General features: G+C 45.2%; 2 protein-coding genes across 2 annotated transcripts; one reads left to right on the forward strand and one right to left on the reverse strand.

The window, feature by feature from the left end:
- Window positions 1-57: 57 nt before the first annotated feature.
- ZNF641 (zinc finger protein 641) lies at window positions 58-18,558 on the forward strand. Its single transcript, XM_080662847.1, has 6 exons — window positions 58-211; window positions 2,750-2,958; window positions 3,559-3,650; window positions 4,647-4,776; window positions 5,412-5,525; window positions 6,394-18,558. The coding sequence occupies exons 2-6, from the start codon at window positions 2,775-2,777 to the stop codon at window positions 7,146-7,148; spliced, it is 1,275 nt and encodes a 424-aa protein (XP_080518973.1). The 5' UTR covers window positions 58-211; window positions 2,750-2,774; the 3' UTR covers window positions 7,149-18,558.
- A 1,650-nt stretch (window positions 18,559-20,208) lies between these two features.
- On the reverse strand, window positions 20,209-21,000 carry H1-7 (H1.7 linker histone; the record flags this gene model as incomplete). The annotated part of the gene is made up of 1 exon (XM_080660227.1): window positions 20,209-21,000. A coding segment is annotated over one exon (792 nt), but the record flags the coding sequence as incomplete, so codon positions are not given.
- Between the last annotated feature and the right edge of the window lie 3,239 nt (window positions 21,001-24,239).

A 24,239-nucleotide genomic window follows, 5' to 3' on the forward strand; every position in this document is an offset into this window, starting at 1 on the left:
TCTGGGCCCCGCGGCCCGCCCCCCGCACCCCCCGCGCCGCCACCGCCGAGCCCCGGAAGCGGGCGGGATTTCCTGTGCCCGCCCCGCCGCGCTCGCCGGGCCGTCTCCGCCTGGCGCTGGCTCCGCGGCTGCAGCTCCGGCGAGACGCAGGGCGGAGGGAGGGGCGGGCGGTGCCTGGAGGAGGCACCGGGCCGCGGGCCAGGCCGACCGGGTGAGTGGGGGCGGGCGGGCGGCAGTCGCGAGTGGAGGGAGGGACGCCTGGCTCCTCGGGGCGGCGTGTGGGGGCCGGTCACCCGTGGGGGCGGGGAGGAGAATCGCCGCGGCCTCGGGATCGCTGCCTTCCCCGGGGTCGGCCCCTCCTGACATTTTTGCCCGCCCGCCCAGTGTCCCTCGTCCCCGGCGTCGCTGTCAGCCCCGCGGGTTCCCGCCGCTGTCACTCGCACGCAGGTTGCCCGTGGCCCCTTTTTCTTCACTCGCTCATGCCCCAGTTCTCGGAAAACCTGTTTTCTGACCTCACTTCCCCGGCTCCCGCTCTGCCAGCCTCGGATACTCTGAAATGTGACCCCCTCCAGGGCACTGTGACAAGAAGGAGGGAGGAAGCAACCCTACTCCGGAGCGGCGCCCATCGGGCCCACGCCCGCCCGGGGCGGGGGCCTTGCTGCTCCGCTGAGCGCCGCTCGTCCCTGTGCCCTTGGGCTACTCGTGTCAATACCATGGTCCTTTCTCTGTCCAGCTGCACTGGCTGCAAAAACTAACTTCTGCAGGTGCCTGCCGCGGCCTCCTCCCTCCGCCCCCCAGATATGTGAGAAAAAAGAGGAAATGGAAAACCTAGAACCCGACTCCAGTAGGCCTGGGGTCGTCCTGGGACCAGGAGAAACCAGGTTAGGGCTGACACCTTAACTGCCAGGTGCTTGCTCTGAGAGAGCAAACATCTTGGGAGATGCAGTCTGAGGACACGAGTACCTCCACCCTCCCTCCTGTGCTGAGATTTCTTGCCAGCACTTGGCCGGTTTTGTCAGTGGCCTGGGGAGGCTCACAGCTGGCCCAGTGGGCTCTGCGGGAGAGGCCTCCCATCAAGGGACTCTGCTGCTGGGGAGATGGAGAAATAGGTTGGAGACAGGTGTCCAGATACTTAGCTGGAGGTAAAGTCCTGAGGGAGGATTTGTGAAGGGAGCTAGAGAACAAGGAAGACCGCTGGTGAAGAGGATGAATTGGTGGTGCCTTATGTGTGTGTTAAAAGTGAAGCGAATATAGGGGCCAGAATTCAGAGGAGAAAACGAAAATGGAAGTTTCTCTTTCTTGCTTTATTGGGAATTTTCCTTTCTTATGAGATGTCTCTGAAAAGGAAACCTAAACTGGGAATCAATCCAGGATGCTCCCGTGAGGCCCTGGGGCGTCTGGACTTCTGAGATTTAAGGGGAATTTGTTCTCTTTCTGTGCATTGGGCTTAGGGTTCCTACCTACCTCTTTTGTCAAAGAGAAATGGCAAGAAAATAAACAACTTGATATCTGTCATTACCCATCCTGGGATCTTGGGTTCTTGCAAATGTTGTTGAGTAGATAGGAGTGAGCCAGAGTAGTTAGTTACCAAAGCTCTGCCAAGGAGAAAGGGACTCTGTGAAGTGTCATAGACTGTTTCTGTGCCATAAGACAGCAAGGCCTGTATCACAATACAAGTGGGACCTGTCCTGCTTTTAAGATGTCCAGAGAAAAGGAGAGCCCACACACCCAGTCCTGCACACTGCTGGATTATTATGAAGAATTTTTAAAAACCTAAACCTCTTCTCTTGCCATCAAAAGAAGAGATCTGGCTCTGGCCGGTGTGGCTCAGTTAGTTGGAGCATCGTCTCGTACACCGATCGATGGTTCTCTGGCACATGATTGATGTTTCTCTCTCACATGGATGTCTCTCTCTCAATCTCTCTCTCTCTCTCTCTCCCTCCTTTCCTCCCTCCCTTCTTCCCTCCCCCCTCCCTCCTACCCTCCTTCATCCCTCCTTCCTGCCTTTCTTTCTAAAGTCAATAAGCATGTCCTTGGGTGAGGATCTTAAAACACACACACACAGAAGAGATCCGTATAGAAATTGAAAACGTTTCTCTTTATTCATTGGTAGTATCATTCATTAGCCTTTCTTAACCAACACAAAACTATGTCCATGTTTTTAACTTTTCCCCATGGCCATATTTCCTGTTTTCTTCACTTTTTTTTTTTTTCTGTTAGAAACAAAAGTGCTCTTGACACAAATACATGCTTTGTCTGGGACTTTTACCTATAGGAATAATTTATTCTAAACTAATCAATGTGAATGGAATTTGTGGCAGAAAATCTTATAAGTGATTATATCCATTTTTGTTGGGTGCAAGTCTGTGTGCATTCCTTCCTGCATGTTTCCAGATTGTTTACTGTCTTTTCAGTGGTTGGAATTAGTGGATAGCTTTTGAATTTCCAGGATTGTTCCTTTATTTTTCTTAAATGAAGTTCTTGTAGCCTTCAGGGATATTCTGTTTCTATCACAAGGTTCCCAAAATAGCCATTAGTGAGTTTGCTCTGTGGCACCTGTTCATTTCTTAGTTCCTGCAAGAAGCTTGGCTCAGGCTCAGTTGATTGGACTGTATCAAGCTTTTAAAGTTCATCTTCCATCAAGCTCTTATCCAGTTTCATCTTTTATCCCTTTGCTGTCTCCCTAACTCCCTTAGGAATATCAGCCCTTTCCATTTTCATGGGAACTGTTGATATGAATTTGTTCCAGGTCACAATTTGGGTTCGCAGCAAAAATGCTTTCAGAACAGACAGCAGCCCTAGGGACAGGATGGGAGTCGATGAATGTCCAGCTGGATGGAGCAGAGCCCCAGGTGGAAAGGGGAAGCCAAGAGGAGGGGCCATGGAGAATGGCACCAGGGCCACTGGAACACCTGTGTTGTGACCTTGAAGAAGAGCCACAGTCCCTTCAGGAAAAGGGTGAGTGTCTGGAGGATGTGTGTGGGGGGAGTACAGTGCAAAGTAGTCTCCTAATCTCTGTTCAGAGAGTAGAGTTAAAAATCCCCAATTGCCTTGAACTGAACAGCATAATCAATATCACAGCTAGTCCATTCTTCCTTGGCCCTGGTCACAGGAATATAAGGAGCTCCTGTATTCTGCAAGCCATACAATAGGGTTTTCCCCACTTCTTATATAACCACTCCCTCCACATGCTGCAAGTGCATCTTAGTGGTACCAAATGTGGGAGACTAAGGAAGTGACAGCAACACTGATTGCTATTGGAGAACACACCCAGTAAGATATACTTTACAAGATGAAAATTACATTTAAATAATATAAATTCATACCATAGCCAGTGTAGTAGAGATGGATGACAGGAAAGATCTACTAAAAGCCACTCAATACCCTTACCAAACATTTTGAGTGAAGGTCTCTTCTACTATATTTCTGCATGTGAGTTACCAATGGGCATAGCTATAGAAAAACCGTGACCCTTAAGTCCTGCTAAAATGGGGCCTAGGCTCTTATTGGGAAAGGATGAATGGTACACCTCTAATGGTTCCTTTCTCCCCTCACCAGCTCAGTCGGCTCCCTGGGTTCCTGCCGTTCCCCAGGAGGGGAGCACCGGAGATTGGGAGATGGCAGCTGCACTTCTTGCAGCCGGATCACAGGTGGGCTGTGTGCTGCCTTTGGCCTCTCCCAGGGGTCTCATCACTGTTGCCTTTCTGTAAGCCTTAGCATCCTCCCACTGAATTGTTATTTCACATGATCACGAATAGTATGTTCATCTTATAAGTGAATAGATTCTATCCCTTTCCAAGAGGCTCAAAATATCCTTTAAAAATGAATGAAGATATAACAAGAAGAGGAGAATTCCTAGAAGTCAGGTGTGTTGTTGTTTTTATTAGATGGCTGTGCTATCCACAGGGAGATTTTAAGAACAATTCATTAATATTCTTTAAGAGATAAATTTGTGAAGATTAGGAAAAGAGAACCTGAAGGAAGCTTGGAAGAGCATAAAGTAGACAAGATTGGGTGGATGATGGGGCATTTATGGAAAAGGGCAGGAAGAGACTAAGGCACGTGTGTAAGGCCATATTGCAAGTAAATGGCAGAGCTAGGAGTTATTTGGCTCCAGAATCTGGACTCCTAAACACCATACTATGCTGCCTCAGATGATAAGGATATGACATGGTGGTGGGTGTGGGGGTGAATGTTTTCTCTATATCATTTAAAAAAATTTTTTTTCTTTATTGATTAAGGTAGTACATATGTGTCCTTATTGTATATATATATATCATTTTGTGCTGATAGAAAAGGAACAGTCAAGTGGAGGAAGGAGAGCATAAAATAATTTTTTCAATGGAAATAAGAAGAGACTGGGTAGACACATATAGTTAACAGAGAGAGCAATGATTTTCTGGTGTCTCCGACTTTTAGTCCCATTTGGGAAGAATCCTCTAGAGACACTAACCTCACTTACTGACCATTACCTTTACCCCTCTCCTCATTTCCCCTTCACCCATGGGCCTACCCAGGGGCCTCTGGGTAATTATTTTTCCAGATCTTCTCTTGCCCTCTCTCTTCTACTACCCCATCCTTTTATATTGGGATCACATTTTCCTTAAGGAACAACTGGTGACAGATGATGCTACATTTTGTTTCAGGGCCTGGTAACCATCAAGGATGTGTCACTGTGCTTCTCTCAGGAGGAGTGGCGGAGCCTGGACCCTTCTCAGACAGACTTTTATGGAGAATATGTCATGCAAGAAAACTGTGGGATAGTGGTCTCTCTAAGTAAGCATGATCTTCCCCAGCCACTAAAAGACTGTACTCTGGGGGATGAGCCCTGTGCTCCAGCACTGTTGGATAGTGTCTGTCCTTGTCAGGGGACCTGTCTATCCTTCCACCAGAAAAAGAGCACTAGGACTAATTGAAGGAGAATGGAAATGAGGCATCATTTTTAAAGACAGCAGCAAAATAATGCTGAACCATGGAAAAGAGAACTTTAGGCTCTTCTCAGTTGGGAATTTGCAGGTTTTTACAAAACAGAGAGCAGGACATCGAAGAAATAGAACTGAGTCCTTGGAAACTCAGAAACTATCTAGGGAAAGATAGGAGTTGGGGATGGGCAGGGATGGAGAGAGAGCTGTGTTAGAGCTAAATAAATGAAGTTGTGACCAGAAAGGACACTTGGGTTGGAAATATTTGAAATATAAGTGGAAGAGAACACATGCATTGGGGAATAGTGTGTGATTTTCTGGGGGGAAAGAGAAGAGCAACTTAAAAAATGGGAGGGGATGAGGAGGGTGAAGCTTGTATCTGGCCTTCTTTTATCTAGAGTTCTAAAGAATATAGGAAACGGCTTTTCTCAGAAATATAGAATTACCCTTGTACTAACTGACATCCCTATTTTCCTTTCCCATGGGCAGGATTTCCAATTCCTAAGCTGGACATGCTTTCTCAACTAGAAGGAGGGGAAGAACAATGGGTCCCTGACCCACAGGACTTAGAGGAGAGGGACATCCTGAGGGTAACATATACAGGTAAGAGCCTAGAGTGGATTTTTCAGGCACAGCCTTCATCCCTCTTGGAATGTGATCATTCCATGTCCCTCTAATCCTTCCTCTGCCTTGGAGAGCTGTAGAATCGAAAGGTTTAGAGTTCTTTTTCTTTAAAAGCAAGACAGTATAGCAGAACGGTTTTAGAAGGCAGGTTTCTGGAGCTAAACTTTGTGGATTTGAATTCAGGACCTTAGAAAAGTGATTAACCTCTCTTTGGGTTCCTCACGTGTAAGTTATTGTGAGACTTAAATATGTTAACATAGTAGAACAATACCACCAGGTACATAGAAAGCACTCAATAAACATTAGTTGCTGCAATGACTGTTGGTGTTGTTGTTCAACTTCCCACCTATTACAGAAAGGGCTTCCACGGCGTCTCCGGTATTGCTGACAGGTGGCCAGCCAGCCCGTGATGACTGCAGCACATTCCTTAACTCTCTGTTTATGCTTAGGCAGGAAGATGGTAATTAAACAGGAAAAATCAGTGGTAAATAAGTAATAGTAATAAATAAATAAACACAATAGCACAGACCATTTACTAAGTGGTTACTATGTGCAGGTACTGTGCTATCTATCTTATAATTATTTACATCTTACAGAAGAAATGAAGGCTAACAGAAATTAAGTAGGAAAGCCGAGATTCAAAATTAGGTAGTCTGTCTCCTAAGCCTAGGCTTCTAACCTCTACACCTCTTGCACTGTTTCGTACAACATTAAAATCTGTCCTCTCAGTCCTTGTTGGGTGAAGGTTAGGCCCTAACAGACATCATACAACCTCACTTGTGACTTGGGTCCTGAGGTCCTCTCTGGTGACTCCCATCTTGGGGTTGGTATTTTTCCTTCTCCACAGGAGATGGAAGTGAGCACGAGGGGGATACCCCTGAACTAGAAGCAGAACCTCCCAGAATGTTATCCAGTGTATCTGAAGATACTGTTCTCTGGAACCCAGAGCAGGAGGAGAGCTGGGATTCCATGCCCAGAAGCTCCAGAGGAATGCTCCTGGGCCCACCATTTCTTCAGGAAGATAGCTTCTCAAATCTTCTGTGTAGCACAGAGATGGATTCCCTGTTAAGACCACACACATGCCCCCAGTGTGGGAAACAGTTTGTGTGGGGCTCCCACCTTGCCAGGCACCAGCAAACTCACACTGGGGAGAGGCCCTATAGCTGCCTCAAGTGTGAAAAGAGCTTTGGGCGAAGACATCACCTGATCCGGCACCAGAAAACCCACATGCATGACAAGCCCAGCAGGTGCTCTGAGTGTGGCAAGAATTTCCGATGCAGCTCCCATCTGGCCAGCCACCAGAGAATGCATGCGGAAGGCAAATCCTGCAAAGGCCAAGAAGCTGGAGAGAGCCCTGGGGCTAGGAAACAGCAGCACACCCCACCAGTGCCAAAGTGCCACGTGTGCACTGAGTGTGGGAAGAGCTTTGGCCGACGGCACCACCTGGTGAGACACTGGCTGACCCACACTGGGGAGAAGCCCTTCCAGTGCCCTCGCTGTGAGAAGAGCTTTGGCCGTAAACATCACCTGGACAGACACCTGCTGACCCATCAGGGACAGAGTCCCAGGAGCAGCTGGGACAGAGGGACATCTGTCTTCTGATTTCTGTTTTTGCTGTAGCTGTGGTCACATCTATCAGCTGGTGCTGCCAGGAGTCTCTGCCAGAGCTGCCCCTCTCCTGCCCCCGATGGCCAGGATCATGAGCCCTGGCCTCATCCCTAGAAAGATGAGGTTTCAGCATGGGCCAGAGCATTTTTCACCACTTCTGTGAGATACCACATAAAATAGAGTTCTTTGGGCAAAACTTTTGGGAAACAATGCTTACTACATGGGCTGATATTCAGCCCGAGCCCATTCTCAAGGGTACAGTGGTACCAGCGGTTTATGGCTGAGGTCCATTCTGATTGATTGGAGCCTATGCCATACCAGTTGTTAAATATTTTTAGTATTACCACTGTATACTATAACTCTTTTATTCTCTTTACATTATACATGAGAGAGAGAAGGACCATGTTGGCATATTAAAGGCTCTGAAAATGTATGCAGTAAAGCAAATTTTAAGCCTCTTAATGCAGCGTTTCCTAAATGTATTTGACCTCAGTATTCTTTCTATCTCACATCACACAGAACTGGTGACTCCATGAAACACTCTGATAACACTGGGTTAGAGTAACGAGGAAACAGAAAAGAGCCTCCCTTTTTATCCAAGTGAAAGCTGAAGGGCAGATCTCATTCCTGTGTGGGTCCATCATCTTCACCCCAATCATCCAAATATACATCCACACCTCTCAACCCCACCTGATGGAAAGTAGAAATAATAACCTTTTCACGCATTATTCCTACTCCTTTATCCTGCACATATGTATATGCAGCTGAGAGATCATACTACCATGCTAAGAGATGGACCTTATACTCCCAAGTAACACAGACTCACACAGAAGAAAAAACTTCATCTCCTTGGACAGTCCCCCTCTTCTCTTGACTGTGTATTTGTCAATGTGTATCTGTATGCAGGGTCTTTGAAGAGAGCATGCAAAGTGCAAATTGTAAAAGCTAGATTTTCTAGGGGCTGTGTTCTGGTGATGAGGGTAGTGGGAATTTTATGGGGTTTTTGTTTTGTTTCAAGATAGGAAGTAAGCTCATCTATTATGGGAGCCCTAGTGGAAAGGATTATATGATGGGTAATGTTGTGGAAGTTGAGGTATAAAGACTTCTTGAATGTCACTGAGATCAAGACAACTGGATATTCTATGTCCGAATCTCGAGACCACAGATTCTTTTTGCTTGGGTGGAGAGAGAAAGGAACATCCTCAGTGAGGTGAGCTCTTTCTTGTTGATTTCAAGCAAGATGCATATAGAAGCTTTAAGCTGAGTGAGGGTTTTTTGTTTTTGTTGTGTGGTGTGTTGTCTTGTTTTAAGTGCTGAGAAATTAGGGCAGGAATCACAGTGCTTACAGGTTGTTTCATTACTCTTGTGTGACCTTGATTGCCTCATCAAGGGGGCAGAGTTATTCTTGAGCAGTGGTCGGCAAACTCATTAGTCAACAGAGCCAAATATCAACAGTACAACGATTGAAATTTCTTTTGAGAGCTGAAAACCGACTTCTGCGCATGGGCCACGAAGTTTCAATCGCACTGTACGTGCGCACCCACACGTGGTATTTTGTGGAAGAGCCACACTCAAGGGGCCAAAGAGCTGCATGTAGCTCGTGAGCCGCAGTTTGCCGACCACTGTTCTTGAGGATCTTATTCTCTCCGAAACAGAACTTTAGGGGAAATGGCTGTGGCTTAATTTTGCAGCTGATGCAGGGTAATGTGCTTTCCAGTTGGTATTGCTCACAATTCTGGGAAAGTGTCCATGCTAAGACTCTTAACTCCAGGACTTGCATAATATTCTAGCATCTGTTAGTTGATGAGTTGGTCATTGTTTCTCTTTATTGATGATGTGTTAATACCAATGTTACAATTTAAAAATTATCTTGTATGTAAGAGCAGTTTGGGGTTAGGGAGGGAGAGGAGTGGAGAGGAGCAGAGAGGATGAAAGTCAGTATTTTTCTCTTTAATGCGTAGATTCTGGTTTTTCCTTAACAGACTTATTTTTCAACCACAATTGGTGGAATTAACCAGAGAGGTAATAAAGGGAGCTGCAACAGTCTAGTTTCATGACTGTCCCATTTGCTTAGGGAAAATAGGGTGAATCACAGCTCCTCAGAGCCCTGGACCCATATGGACCTGAAAATAAGGTCATTTTGCTGAATGGTCTTCTTAGAGTGGATATGACTTGATCAACCCAGTCCCTGCCTTCTGCTGCTCAGAGCAGTCTTCCTGGAATGCACTTCTTTGCCTGGAATGCACTTCTCTTGATTGTATTCATATGGCCAGTCCTTTGTAAGGCAGCCTTGTTCTAGGTTATCATAGACAGGAGTGTTCTAGGATCAGTATTAGGAGAAGCCCCAAGGAACAGGAAAGTATTTCCTTCCAGTAGTGAAACTGGACCATGCCATTTCTTTTACCTTCCCACTCTGCCTCATTCATTCATGCAAATCAGCTCTATTAAGCAGTGGTTCAGAACCTGTTTTGGATCACAGACTCTTTTGAAGATCTGATAAAAACCAGGAACTCCTTTTTGAAAAAATATACTTTAGCACTTCACTCAGTTTTTCATATACATGGAATCACTTACACTGGGGTCAAAGAAAGGTCATTATATATTTATGTCAAGAATACAAGGCAATGGTCACTAAATATTTTAAGGAATAAGATACCGGAGGCAGTAGGATATAAGAATAGTCTGGTCTATAAATGACTAGAAGGGTATTGCTTACAATCAACTCTTTTTTTTTAAAGATACGGTATGCTAACAAATCCAGCTCCTCACAAACCTTGTTTTAAAGACTTGGAGGAGGTGACTCTCCATACTATCAGATCACATTCTTAATAATTAGATATTAACCTCCAGCTTTTAATCTGTTTTAGTATTTGTAAGGCTAGGAAGTGAAGCCCCTAAAGTGTAGGTGCAGGCACAGCACCCAACTGAAAGGCATCATGGAGTCTAAGGGCCTTCTGCAGAAGGGGCATCCCTTTAGGTCATTTCTGGTGTACCACTCTCTTCTCTACCTCGGTCCAACACCACTTCCTTTGGACAAAAAATAAAATAAGCAACAGCCATCATATGGGCAAGTAGATTTGAATGATTTTTCCCACAGGGAATCAGCCTCAAACTCCCATCTTCCAACTGCCTCTGCCATATGTCCACCCTAACTGCTTTAAATAAAAAATGCCTGTGTTCTCTCTGGGCAAAATGTAAAATAGAGAAGTACCATATAAGAAACCTGTCACCTTTTCCCCTCTGTGGTACCTCTATTTAGGGTGCAGGTATCTTCCCCTTTGCATCCCATCAAAGTATCTCTGTAAAGAATCCCTTATACAGGAGAATGTGACCCAAAGTGTTAGCTTTACCCAGATCTGTTTACATTTTAAGTGTTCTGATATCTGGTAGTGGAAGTGGAAGGAAAATCTTTTCCCCTGTTAAAATGTTATGCCTTTAGGGAGCTGAAGAGGTGATATAATTTGGGACAAAATCCTTCCCTTTCCAGCACTCGTGCAATCAAACTGCTGTTATCTATTTGTATCAAGGACAGGGTGAGCTGTGACGCAGAACCATAGGTACCAGAAGATAGGTTCTTTCCATCTCTGGATGAGAGTGAGTGGGATTGGGCAATAACAGAAAAGTAAAATCTATTCTCTTAGACCCCTTAGAGATCGAGCTGGCAAAATTTCTTTCTTTTCCCTGGAATGCTCTAATAGGCCTAGGCTCTCAAAATGTGTGATCTTTGGTCCAGGATCATCAACATCACCTGGCAGCTTGTTTTAGAAATGCAAATTCTCAGGTTCCACCCCAAACACACTGAATCAGAAACTAGGGGGGATAATACAGGGAAGCCCAGCAATTAGTCTTTTAGCCTATCTTCCTGGATCTCTGAGGTATGCTAATGTTTAAGAACCTCTGGCTCAGAGATTCAAATTCCATTTCAATCAGTGGTATCGTACCCTCTTCAATGTTGTCAGATTGATTTTCTGCAACCTCTCCAAGCTAGTTGTTTTTCAGTTCTGTTCCTCTTGAGTTCCAAGGCCTGCCTTCTTCACTCTTTAATCAATGAAAGGACTGGGTCAGCCACCAATTTCAGAAACTGGTGGGGCAACTACCAAGTTGCTGTGATTGATTGGGGCTGGAGCTTCTAAAGTGGACACTGAGGATTTGTGTCCAAAAATCTGAAAGGACAAAAGGAACAGACACACCAAAGAGGGGAAATCCAATGTAAAGCTGAAAAACTGACAACCCAGGAAATGATCCTCCTTTGCTAGTTATCTGGTCCTTTTCTGGGCCTAATAGTTGCCCTGGAGGCAGACTAGGTGAGCATTCAGCACAGAGGTAGGGAGTAAAGCCAACTGTCCCAAGCCCTTAAGAATCCAAGTTTTCCAACTTCAGAATGCGTAGGAGTTGGAGAACAATAAGGTGCTATGCAAGGAATTTCTAACCAGGATTTGGTCTACTGTATGGGCAAGGGCAGCAGGAGCATCAGGGAGCCCCGAGGACACAAGAGGGAACCAGGCTCATTTAGTAAGATGTGATACAAAGGAGATTTGAACCCAGACTCTACTAGGTAGAGATTGTAACCCATTAAGCCATGGCACCTATGTCAAAAATGCATTCTCCTGCCCTGGCCAGTGTGGCTCAGTTGGTTGGGCATGGGAAGGCAGCCAGTTTGATTCCCAGTCAGGGCACATGCCTGGGTTGTAAGCTCCATCCCTACAGGGGATCATGCAGGAGGCAGTTGATTGCTGTTACGCTCTCACATCAATGTTTCTCTCCCTCTCCCTTTCTCTCAAAATCAGTAAAAACAAAACAAAACAAAACAAAAAAAACCCCAAAAAAACCTTTAAAAATCGTCTATTTAAAAACACACAACATTCTCCTACTTGGAAGATTCTGTCCAACTCAGGCTACAGGAAGGGATTGTTACCTCCTCCAGCTCCTCTCCTAGGCCTCCTCATGAGGACAGGCTGAAATGAAAGTTGCAAACCTGCCACCCCTATGGAGATCTCCAAGGCCAAAAGGTTAGAATGAGCCTACCTCTCTTTGGGGGAGGTGATCAGCCCCTCTCCCCTAAGGCAGAAAAAAGCTTGCTACTGCTTTCTTCAGCTCCAGACCTCAGGCTCTTTCCCTTCTTGTCACCACTTCCATATTCCCAATAAAAGGACATGTTTTATTTATTTATTTATTTATTTATTTATTTATTTATTTATTTATTTTTAAATTTATTTTAGAGAGAGAGAGGGAGAAACATAGATGTGAGAGTGAAACATTGATCGGCTGCTGCCACACACCTTGACCTGGGACCGAACCCACAACCTGGGTATGTTCCCTGCCTGGCAGGGAATCAAACCTACAACCTTTTGGTATATGGGACAACACTCCAATCAACTGAGCCATACTGGCCAGGACAGCTTCCTACACTCTTAACTCCCACTTCTCTTTTTCAGATTGATTTGTTTGGTTTGGTATTTTCTTTTGTCTGGGAAATACCACACCTTCCTGAGGGTGTTTGTTCTTCCCAATCCCTGTCTTCCTTCCATCATAGTTCCTCTCTCTTGTCCAGTTTCTTTTCTGTCAGCCTTAACCCTACTAAGCAGGGTCCATTAGGTCCTCGGGTTACGTCAGAGATCCGTTCCTACGGCACGACGTAACGCGATTTTCGCCATAAGTCGGAACCCACCTACATAAGCACCCATGTCACTCACATGGAGCACATACACAGCAGTAATGAAGTGAAACAGTAAAAATAATTTAAAAGAAAGATAACAATTCCTGACCTTTACTTGTGGTAAATAAATAATAAAAAACATAAAGCACATATGTACATATGTTGAAATGAAGGAACTTTTTTTTTTTTATAAATAAATGGGAGATGGCAATGTAACCATGAAACGACGTACGTCGAATCCGACATAACCCGAGGACTGCCTGTAAATTCTTGGCTTGGCTATAGCAGCTCAGCTACCATCTCACCACTCTACATCTCTCTCTCTCATATCCGGACTTGGCCAAAGTTGCTGGTACTGTCAAATCCAGGCCCTTTACTCTATTCCCTACAGGCTCTTCTTCCCTTGATGTAACTTCCAAAGTGGCTTTCTACTTTTCACTATTTTGATTTATTCAGTCCCTTCCTATCTCTTGTGGCTCCTGAGAACTAGTTCCAATTCTACAAGCTATTTTTTGAGTTCTTCGCTACATGCTAGGGCCAGGGGTGGGCAAACTTTTTGACTCGAGGGCCACAATGGGTTCTTAAACTGGGTCGGAGGGCCGGAACAAAAGCATGGATGGAGTGTTTGTGTGAACTAATATAAATTCAAAGTAAAGGAGCGGAGGGGAGAGCAAGAGAACCGGATAGAACAGCCGGATCCGGCCCGCGGGCCGTAGTTTGCTCAAGGCTATCTAGGCACTGGCTGTTCCAGGCCTGGGAGATTGTGATCATGGACTTGTACTCAGCATGTTCCTCAGCAGAGCCCTTATCTGCCATCACTTTCCTGCCATGCCTCATGACACTGTGTGCCAAGGTGCTCTTTTCCAGGAAGCATTGTGGGTATAAGCCTACTTGCTGTCCAGCCCAATTGCTCCATGCCTGCCAGATTTCTAGCAATTGTCTGACTTAATTTCCTCAGATGGACTGTGAACCTCCCACAGATGACTCAGCGGAGGACCTTTGTCTGTATCCTTAGGGATCTATAATACACTCTTTATGGTCCCTGTCATTGAATAAAAATATATTGACTCAGTCACTGATTTCCTCTGTTGGTCCTCTCCTCTACTCTCCCCCCATTCTCAGCAATTCAGTCCTGATTAAAAAACAACAACACAAAAACTGTAACAGAGTAGGGACCCAAGACAGCTCAGGGAAATCCCAGGGGAAGTAGGGCAGCCATGTGTGGGTCCCCTCACTGTCCTTCCTGAAATGTAAACCCTCAAGGCATCACAATATAGGCCTTTCTGCCTCCCTCCTGAAATCCTGGCTCCCAGATGTCACTCCCCAGTCAGTTGGGGATTCAACTCATCCTGGAGGCTGAGGTAGCAGAGCATAGAGCTGGGCCAGGCTTAGGGGGAGACCAGGTCAGGTGAGTGAGGGCCTAGGGCGCAAATTTAAGGAAGTCCTTGGTCTCAGGATCATTCAAGTGCCGAGTCTCCTCTTGGGAGACCCTTAGAGTGCTGAGCCCTTAAAACTTAGACAGCTGAGTCTGGAACCAGCTGGTGGTGGTGACTGCAAAATGACCCCCTAGGCAAATTCACAATATTTGGTAATTTGGGGGGAGCCAGAGGAGATGCACACAGATGGGGTTAGGCACGAACTGGACCCACCAGACGCATTCACTTTTGAGGGTGAAGAGGTCAGGCATCTGGCAGGTTATGAAGAACATAGAATAAGAAATAGTGTGGGAGAAAATATGGAAAGTTGACAGGGGAGAAACCACCTTTGACCCACTGACATGGCCTTCCAGCCCTGGAGCTTCACTGGGGCAGGGAGAGGGAACCGCTTGGCAGCCCTTGGCATAACCCAAAGTCTTTGCTCTTCCTACATGGGAGTTGCCTTGAAGAGCTTCAAGCCTACTGTTTGGGGGCTGCTTCCCCTCTGCAGCTTTCCCAGCACCAGCCAGACTGTTTTGTTGCCTGCCTCCGTGCTTCATATGTTTTCCTATTTTCTTGCAGTTCACTTTCACTCCTTCATTTCTAGTTTCTGTGTCTCCTCTGCAAGTCACTTGGAGTAAAACTTTTGACTAGTCTGGTCTTTCCCCTAATTAAAAGGGGGAGGAGGGAAGGACTTGATAAAAGGGGGAGGAGAAACAGCTGTGATTGTTCATGGAGGTGTCTGTTCTCTTAGCCAGCTTCAGTGGACTGTTGAAGGCCTGACTTCCTTCTTACTCTCAGATCACTGCCTTTCCCAGGCTCATCCAAGGCCTCACACTGACACCTCCCTCCCCTCAGTCTTCAGGTCCTTTCTTCCAAGTCCTTTCCTGACATGGTGCCCCTATATTAACTTCCAAAACAACCTATCTTCCTGTCCTTGCTTGGCACTTAGATTTTGGCTGGAATAATCTCCAGCCCAACCAGACAGCCGTGCCATGTTAAAGTTCCCCAGAGGTGGAGAAAGAACACGCGAACGCTATTGCTTTGAGAACATTGGCAAATGGAAATGTTCTGAAAACACCTCTCCACAATGTGTTTGAGAACATCCTGCAAGAAACCACTAAATCATTAAAACATTCAGTGTAGAAATGAATTCTAAACTTCGGACCTTTACCTACATAAAAAAGATGTTCATAGAGTTAAAGAGTAGATGGTGAGGCCCCATTCAACATCTATAACTGTAGTAAAGAGAGCACTGAAGTTACTATTAAAAGTCCATTTCTAACCCTAACCAGTTTGGCTCAGTGGATAGAGCGTCAGCCTGCGGACCAAAGGGTCCCATGTTCGATTCCAGTCAAGGTTGGTCAGGGTACGTTCAGGAGGCAACCAAATTTATTGCTGGTAGGGCACGTGCAGGAGCCAACCAATCGATGTGAAACACATTGATGTTTCTGTCTTTCCCTCTCTGCCACTTTCTCTAAAAATCAATGGGAAAACATCTTTGGGTGAGGATTAAAAAAAAAAGTCAATTTCTAAATTGTACATTTTCTAAACATTAGCTTTTTCATTTAAGATCTAAGAGATTGAGATGAAGGTGAAATGAAATAATGCATGCAAAAGCACAAATCATCTTATAAGTGAAAAAGCTGTAATTGACGATTATGTGGACATTTCTACACAATTTATATGATTCTGAAAACAAATACAAAAAAGATATAATAAAAAGTCTAATTCTGTGTCTCCTCTACAATTCCCATCACCTTCCCCTCACAACAGAGGACCAGTTTTTTGTGTATCCTTTCAAAGTTTCTTTATACAATACAAAGAAATACATTTTCCTTCATTGGTATGGTTGTCTTGATTTTTTTTTCCACTTAATGTATCTTGGGGAGCTTATAATAATACATACAGAATCTCCCCCCCCCCTTTTTTTAATAGCTTCATGCTATTTTACTGGAGGGAAGCTTCATGCTTTAACCAATCTCCTCATGCTATTTAGATTATTTCCTTTTTTTTGTTGTTGCTGCAATGCTGCACTAAATACCTTGAACATAAATGTTTTCACCAATGCACTAATATCTGAAAGATAAATTCTTAAGTGTAGTTCAGCTGGGTCAAAGGATATCTGAATTTGCAATTTGGAAAGCCAAATTCCCTCTGTTGGGGTGGTGGAGATTTACACTCCCACTAACACTGTATGTGAGTGCTGGTTTCCCCACAGCCTCACCAATGGAGTAGGCTCCCAAACATTTTTGGATTAAAATTATTGTTTAATGTGCATTTCTCTTAGGAGTAAAATGGCACATTTTTCATATTTATAAAGGCCATTTTTTAACTTTTTTCAATAACCATTGAATATTTGATGCTAGAGGGCATTTAAGGTTCATTACAACTCTAAAGTCCAACAATTTTCTTTTTTTAAAGTCCAACAATTTTCCGATCATCATTGCACTAGGCTGTTGAGATAAAAGGGAAGCAAAGAATTGAGGTCACAGATGTTCCATTTACTCTGACTAAAGTTAAATACCCAAATATGCCACTACATTGTGAGCAATGAAAAGTGGGAATTATGTTTTATCCATCTTTATTCCCAGCAAAGGGCCCAGCATATTGCAGGACTTAGTCATAATGAACACTAGTGATGAGATCAGCTATTCTTAGGAATTCCTTTCACAGAAGTACCCAGCTAGGATTAGGATCTAGATAATTTTGATAGCCTGCCAATGAATTAAGGTTATTTCTTCTATTTCACCGGAGCACAGCCACCCTAAAACTTATTAATGAAAAATAATCTGAAATGATCATTGTTAGCTATATAAGATCAGGGTCTGTCATTTAATAAATTTGGTAAGTTTACTAATAAATGAAGTAATTATAATATAAACAGAAAAGAAGTGTGATGTTCTTAGGGAATCTAGAAAACAAATTGTTGCCAGTGTTCTTTCCTACCTGTCTTAGGGGAAAAGACATCCTAATTCTAGACCATCTAGTTCTTTAGGTAAAAGTAACTGGGACTATAAAGGGACAAGACATGTGGCTATCATAAGAACATTTAAGTTTGTTCTAATTGTGTTTCTCACTGCCTCTTTTAGATGGCTCTCTAGTCTTTTTTCTTTAAATGTTTATATTTCAATTACAATACAATTCAATATTACTATATAATAGTTTCAGGTGTATAGCAGGGTGGTTAGATATTTATATAATTTATGAAGTGATCCCCCTGATAAGTAGTACCCACCTGGCACCCCATATGCAGTTATTACAGTATTATTGACTATATTCCCTATGCGGTACTCCACAGCCCCATGACTATTTTGTAACTACCAATTTGTACTTCTTAATCTCTTCAGATGGCTCCCCATTCTGATTCTGATTCTGCTTGCTTCATTCTGCTGCTCACAGACAATGTAAGAGCACAATAAACCTAATTACAGCAGGGGGAAATTTTAAAGTTCAAATCATCTATGGATGAGAGAGATCTCAGACTCTTCTGGGAAAAACTGGGTTTGGCATACTCTGCAAAAAGCTCTCCCGGTTGTTCTAACACTTCCCCACCTCCCTCCTTCACTCACCTCTTTTCAGAATAAAAAGCACCTCCTAGGTCAGCTGTGGGCAAACTACGGGCCCTCGGGCCGGATCCGGCCCGATCGTTCGGCTGTTCTATCCGGCCCGCGGAGCCGAAAGAGCAGAGGGTTCTCTTGCTCTCCCCTCTGCTCCTTCACCAGCAGCAGTGTTAACATGGCAACGTCGGGAAACACCGCCCCAGCTCCTTCTTCTGAGTGGGCGGATTCAGTAGAAGGAACAACCTCTCAGTCTTCCAGAGGCTCCTTGTAATGCCCGCGGACGCATCCCTCGACATCACCCTGGGAATGCGTAGACACTTTATCGTGGTGATGTAGGGAGACACGCCCCTGGAGAGCACAGTATTCAGAGCATTAGCTAAAAAGGAGACCAACAACACTGTTCCCACTGAAGTTGATGTTTTAAAGACCAAAAACCTTTCAACCCAGTCTACATTGCCATCTACATCTACGTCCTGGGCATAATTTGGAAGTTGCACTAAAGAAAATGTTTAATTTACTGTTTACACATTTTGTTCTTTTCTATTTGTTTTAGTTTTAAATTATTTTATTATATTTAAGTTTAATTTGAAAGGCTTTTGTACCTTTCCTTTGTTAGGCAATTTTATTTTGCCTTTGCCATCTTCAATATAAGGTATGTTATTGTGCTATGATTCCTCCATTTTTTGAAGTTTCAAATTATAATAATTAGTGTTTACATTCTGCTTGTTAAAATGTTTGAAATGAATAAAACTATTGAAATAAAAAAAAAAGACTGTACCCTTTTATGTAATGATGTTTACTTTGAATTTATATTAGTTCACACAAACACTCCATCCATGCTTTTGTTCCAGCCCTCCGGTCCAGTTTAAGAACCCATTGTGGCCCTCGAGTCAAAAAGTTTGCCCACCCCTGACCTAGGTGCTTCCGCCCCCCCCTCGCCCACTCCTTTGGCTTCAGCTGGAAACATCATTTCCCTGAATCAACTACTCTGCTGTTTCCCTTCCTAGCAACCTTGTGTATCCCACAAGCAACCTTGGCTTATTCCAAAACCTTGGAATATCTGGATAGTGTCCCAATGAACTGAGCTACCTGGCCAGGGCTCCCTAGGAATCATTCCTGTGTCCTGTCATGGCCTATGGCATGAGAACTACTCCCATCTATTCTTAACTCCTACATTCAGAACTAAAAGGAATCATACATTTGTTCCATATTTTATATATAGTGCTCAATCCATGTTTTTTCAGAAAAGCAAAAGAACTAGCTATTCATTATCTAACCTTCCCCATTTCCTTGTATTTCTGATATGCATTCTATAAATCTTGATAGTTTACTCTCTAGGAGTTGGTACTTTCCCAGTTGAAAATTCCTTTATTGAATTTTGTCAATCAAAGCATATGTGATATTTAAGTCCTTATTCTACTGACACTTAAAATCATCCTAGTTCAATCCCAATTTTTTTCTTTCTTCCTCTCTCTCTCCCTCTCTCCCTCCCTCCTTTCTTTCCTTCCTTCCTTCCTCTCTCTCTCTCTCTCTCTCTCTCTCTCTCTCTCTCTCTCTCTCTCTCTCTCTCTCTCTCTCTCTCTCTCTCTCTCTCTCTCTTCTCTCAGAGAAGGAAACCATGGCCATGAATGGTTAAGTAGTAATTCAGCTAAGCTCAGAGTGGCAGAACTTTGACTAGAACCTGGTCTCATTAAGTTCTGATCCAGCAGGTTTCTGCTATAGCACGTTAACACTCCAGCAAGAATTGTTCATACTCATTTAACTCAGTGATGAGACAGACCTACCCTGTGCCAAAGCACTGTGCTAGATGCTGCACACACACTCATTTAACTGAGGATTAATATATAAAACATTAAAAAAATTATCAGGGCAAAAATCTAAAACCATTTACAATCAATTCTGGGAGAAGGGACTTTTTCCTAAAAGGAATTTCAGGTAAGAACACTTTGGGTCAGTGAGACCACTCAACTTAAAGGCTGTCTGTCTCTTGCCTCAATGATTCCTCCACTTCCCTCCTTACATGCCCTCTCCCCCAACCTCAATATGGAGCTGCTAGGGTATCTAACATTAATTCAATACTTCTGTCTAATACCATGAATTACTGGTTTTCTTCTACCTGTTTTCTTCTGAAAGGCATTTTCCTGGGTCCTGTAGCAGGAACAGAATCTCAATTACTTTACCTCCCTTCACCTCACCTGTCCCTGCTACAAGGCCTCACCTCAGCAACCCCCACCACGCCCCCAAGTGGATAAAGAGGAAACGGACACAATATGGTGATTTGAAAGGTCTTGTGAATAGTTTGTCCATTTCAACGAGCGTGAGAGCCGCTCTAATGGGAACCATATGGGGAAAGGCTTCTGTGCCTGGAGGAAGGGAAGTTGCTCCCACACTAAGGATTCCACGCTGGGTGCCAAGGGCTCTCAAACACAGCGGCAGTCTGTGCGAGCAGCCCTTGGGCCAGTTTTAAGGGAAGCTGACCTCTGGCTGGTCCGTTTTACCGGCTTCTCAGGGTCCTGCTTCTTCTCTTCCCGTGGCCTCTTCCCTCGGGACCGAGACCTGTCTTTTTTCACGGTCCTTCCTCTCCCCCTGTCCATCACCTTGGCCCTCGTGTCCTTGGCTCTGGAACGCACCTGGCCCCTGACTCGCGGCCTCAGCCTCCTCAGGGCGCTATTTACCCTCGCGTTCCGTCTCCAGACTTCCCGGGCCCTCCTGGCCGCCTTGCGACAGCGCACGCGGCGGCGCCTCCGCGGGCTCCGCAGCCCCGAAGGGGTCCTCCAGGACCGAACGCCCTCCTCCAACCGCGGGCGTCCCGGCTTTCTCTTGGGCTTTGGAGGCTTCCAGACCCTTAAGTAGCCGGAGGTGTGGCTGCCGCTGACCCTGATGAGTGTGCCCCTAATGCCAGACTTGCGCGCGGCGCTGCAGCGGCACTTCCTGCGCACTTGGTAGCCGGCGTTCCCCAGCTCCTTCCTGAGAGTGGCCACCGTCAGCCCCTTGTGCGAGACGATGGCTCCGAGCAACAGCTGGGACACTTTGAGCACCGAGCGCGAGTCCCGCCTCGGCGGTGCCGCGAGGATTTTTTCCGTGGGCTGCTGGGTTTTAACTTCAGCGCCTTGGGATCCGCCACTGGGCTCAGCCTTCTCCGCCTCGGCCCCTGCCCCGGCCCCGGCCACAGCCCCGGTCCCGGACACAGCCCCGGTCCCGGCCACAGCCCCGGTCCCGGCCCCGGTCCCGGTCCCGGCCCCGGCCCCGGTCCCCGCCACAGCCCCAGCCCCGGCCCCGGCCACAGCCCCGACCACGGCCGCCTCAGCCATGGCCCAGCTCTGCTCCGCGGGGCGCTGGTTGGGGACTCAGCTAACAAGACTGAGCTGGGGCTGAGGCTGGGGGGGGGGGGGCACGTCACAAAGGCGGGCCAGCCGGGAGGTTGAGTCCTAGGAGAGGGCTGGCAGCTCCCTCCTGGGTAGGGGCCTTTTTTGCTTTTAGCCACCTACCACTTCCTTCTGGGTCTAAACCACTCCAGATCTTCCACACCGGTGCACCGGGAAGAATCACCTTCATAAACTTCCGGAGTTGGTTCCCTGCTCTTATGCTCACACTTCTCATGGATCTTGATCTCGACCACTTTTTGACGTTCACTAGTTTTCTGTGAAAAATAGTGCACACCATCTACCCATACTTCCCTAAGGCGAGAGACACTACTCTCAACTATCCAAAACAAGTCTCACATGCCTTTAAGAAGTAAACGTGGTGGTCCATAAAACACAACCGGCCTAGAGAGGCCCACTGTTAGGTCCCTTCAGCGGTGTCTGCAGCCATGTCTCCTTGACTCTCCACAAAGGAAGGAACCACAGTGGTACCCACACCTAGGAAGTTCAGATGCCTCATTCCGTTGGATTGGAACAATCAGATTCCAAATAGCCTAAGAACACTGGTCTAAACATTGTTGAACAGCCTTGGTGCTTGTCTCCGTCCAGTGCCTCCTCTTGGATTGCCCACCCCCTTTCTCTGCCTAGATGAATCCTGCTAATGATTTCTCTCCTCTTAACTACCACAATTACTTTTACAATCCTATACTGCTTATTCTTTATTTTAAATTAATTTGGTATTAGAGGGTACAATGTGCCACAACGTTTAAAAGACAAACAAACAAAAAAACCCCAACAACCCCGGACGTGAAGCTGGAAAACATAGATACATATCTTAATTCTTTTCTTTTCCTTTCTCTCTCTTTCTCTCTCTCTCTTTCTCTCTCTCTCTCGCTCTTTCTTCCTTTCTTTCTCTCTCTCTCTTTCTCTCTCTCTCGCTCTTTCTTCCTTTCTTTCTTTCTTTCTTCCTTTCTTTCTTTCTTCCTTCCTTCCTTCCTTCCTTCCTTCCTTCCTTCCTTCCTTCCTTCCTTCCTTCCTTTCTTTCTTTCTTTCTTTCTTTCTTTCTTTCTTTCTTTCTTTCTTTCTTTCTTTCTTTCTTTCTTTCTTTCTTTCTTTCTATGTTTATTGTTTTTAAGAGAGAGAGGAAGGGAGAGGGATAGAAACATTGTTGAGAGAGAAACATTATTGATTGGCTGCCTTCTGACTGCCCCCTTCTGGGGATGGAGCTCGAAACCTGGGCATGTTTTCCTGACCAAGGAATCAAACCCCCGCTCTCCAGGTTCCTGGGTTGATGCTCAACGACTGAGCTACACTGGCCAGGCCATATCTTAATTCTTTAACAGCCATATGACATTGATAAATCCCTTAATATCTTTGGATCTGATTTCTTTAAAAAAAAAAAAAAGCCAGTAATCCTTCCCTACCAAACATCACATAATTATTTCAATGGTTCAGAGAAGGTGATGGTAGATGACAAAAGGCATAAATTGTTTTATTCTGACTGTTTGTCTTTCCAACTAAATAAAAAAATTTCCTGAGAGCCAGACAGTCTTTCAATTCTGTCTCATCCTGCACCTAACACTATCTTTCATCATACACAGCAGGCATTTGGTTGAGTCTGCTAAACTTCTCCTGGTGAGGAGGCTTTCTCTGGATTTAGAAGAAAACTCCCAGAAAATCAGTAGAACGGAGCAGGATGAATTTCAAAGGGTTGGAAATGAAGGGACCAAGGCAGCTAGCTGCTCAAGGATTTCTTATTTTGGACACTGTTTAATTGGGACTAACTGATAGAATTATTCAAAGAATACTTCAAATTGCAAAGTATGTCATACTTTTCCAGAGGACATTCACATATACTCAACAGTCTACTGTGACGTAGTTTCTTCCAGGAATCAAAGTTCTAGGAAGTAGCTTAGACCTGCACTTCTTAAACATTAATGCACACTTCATAGAGTGCTAATTCTAGTAATTAGGTCTGGGATGGGGCCAGAAGGTATACTTTTTAACGAACTCCCAGGCAGTTCTATCTGGTTAAAATACAAGTGTTGGGGTGGGGGTTGGGGGTGGAGTAGACAATGAGAAGGGATATGGCAGGAGATGAGATTGGAAAGGTGGCATAGGGCTGAGATGTGAGGGACAGATGCCATAATGACACATCTGTAAGTGGTCACAGAGCAGTAAGTGGTAAAGTTTGGATTCAAATTGAAGTCTATTTAATTCTAAGGCCCGAGTTCTTAACTACAATACTGTGCTTAGTTTCCCTTTCTCTAAGATTGACCCTCCCCACCTTACATATCTCTATTATCTCCATAATCCCAGCTCAAAATCATGAGTATCTACAAGCATTCACTGTACCTTCTCCCAAAAGAGTACTGTGAACCTGAGGATCTCTAAGGAGACGGGACTAACACATAGACAGTGCACCATGGAAGAGTTGCCAGATGGAGAGGCGGAGCCACATGGGGCAGGATTTCTCCCATTTGTGTAGTCTCTTGATCTGACTATACTTCCTGGTTGCATAGGTCAGTGGCCATAGGATGGGGCAACCACCAGGAGAAAAAAGAGACAAAACTGTATACTTTGAGAGTAGGAGGAAAGTAAGTGAAGTCTGACCTTCAAATCAGCTAATTCCAGATTGGCTGCACACAATGGTATTGTTGGAGAGTGGGAATTTTTGCCCATTCCAGAGAGACCGTGGACTATGTCCCAGATAGAGTTGTCAGTGCTGACACCAGGCCAGGCCTTGAGATACGGTCTCATGGCCCCTTCCCAGCATGTAGGCCTTCTTTCATAGATCACTGTCAGCTTTCTGAAGAACAGGATGACCCTGTAAATAACATGGTCTTCAGTGGCATGATTCCGACATTGCTTAGGAAAAACTGTTTTGTCTTGGGTTACTTGTTCTGCAAAAACAGGATGTGGTAATGTGCTTAAAAGTGGTCCCGCACAAAGGGTCGGGGCTGCTCTCTGGACTCCCTGCATGGAGAGAGCAGTCGCTGGCCAGCTATTAAAGGCTCCCTACATTTGGTCTGGACTCCAGTGGTCGTTCACTCGTGCTCACTCCACAACATTTGGAGGCCCCAGTGAGA

This window comes from Plecotus auritus, assembly GCF_963455305.1.
Source record: "Plecotus auritus genome assembly, chromosome: 3".
Classification (NCBI taxonomy): domain Eukaryota; kingdom Metazoa; phylum Chordata; class Mammalia; order Chiroptera; family Vespertilionidae; genus Plecotus; species Plecotus auritus.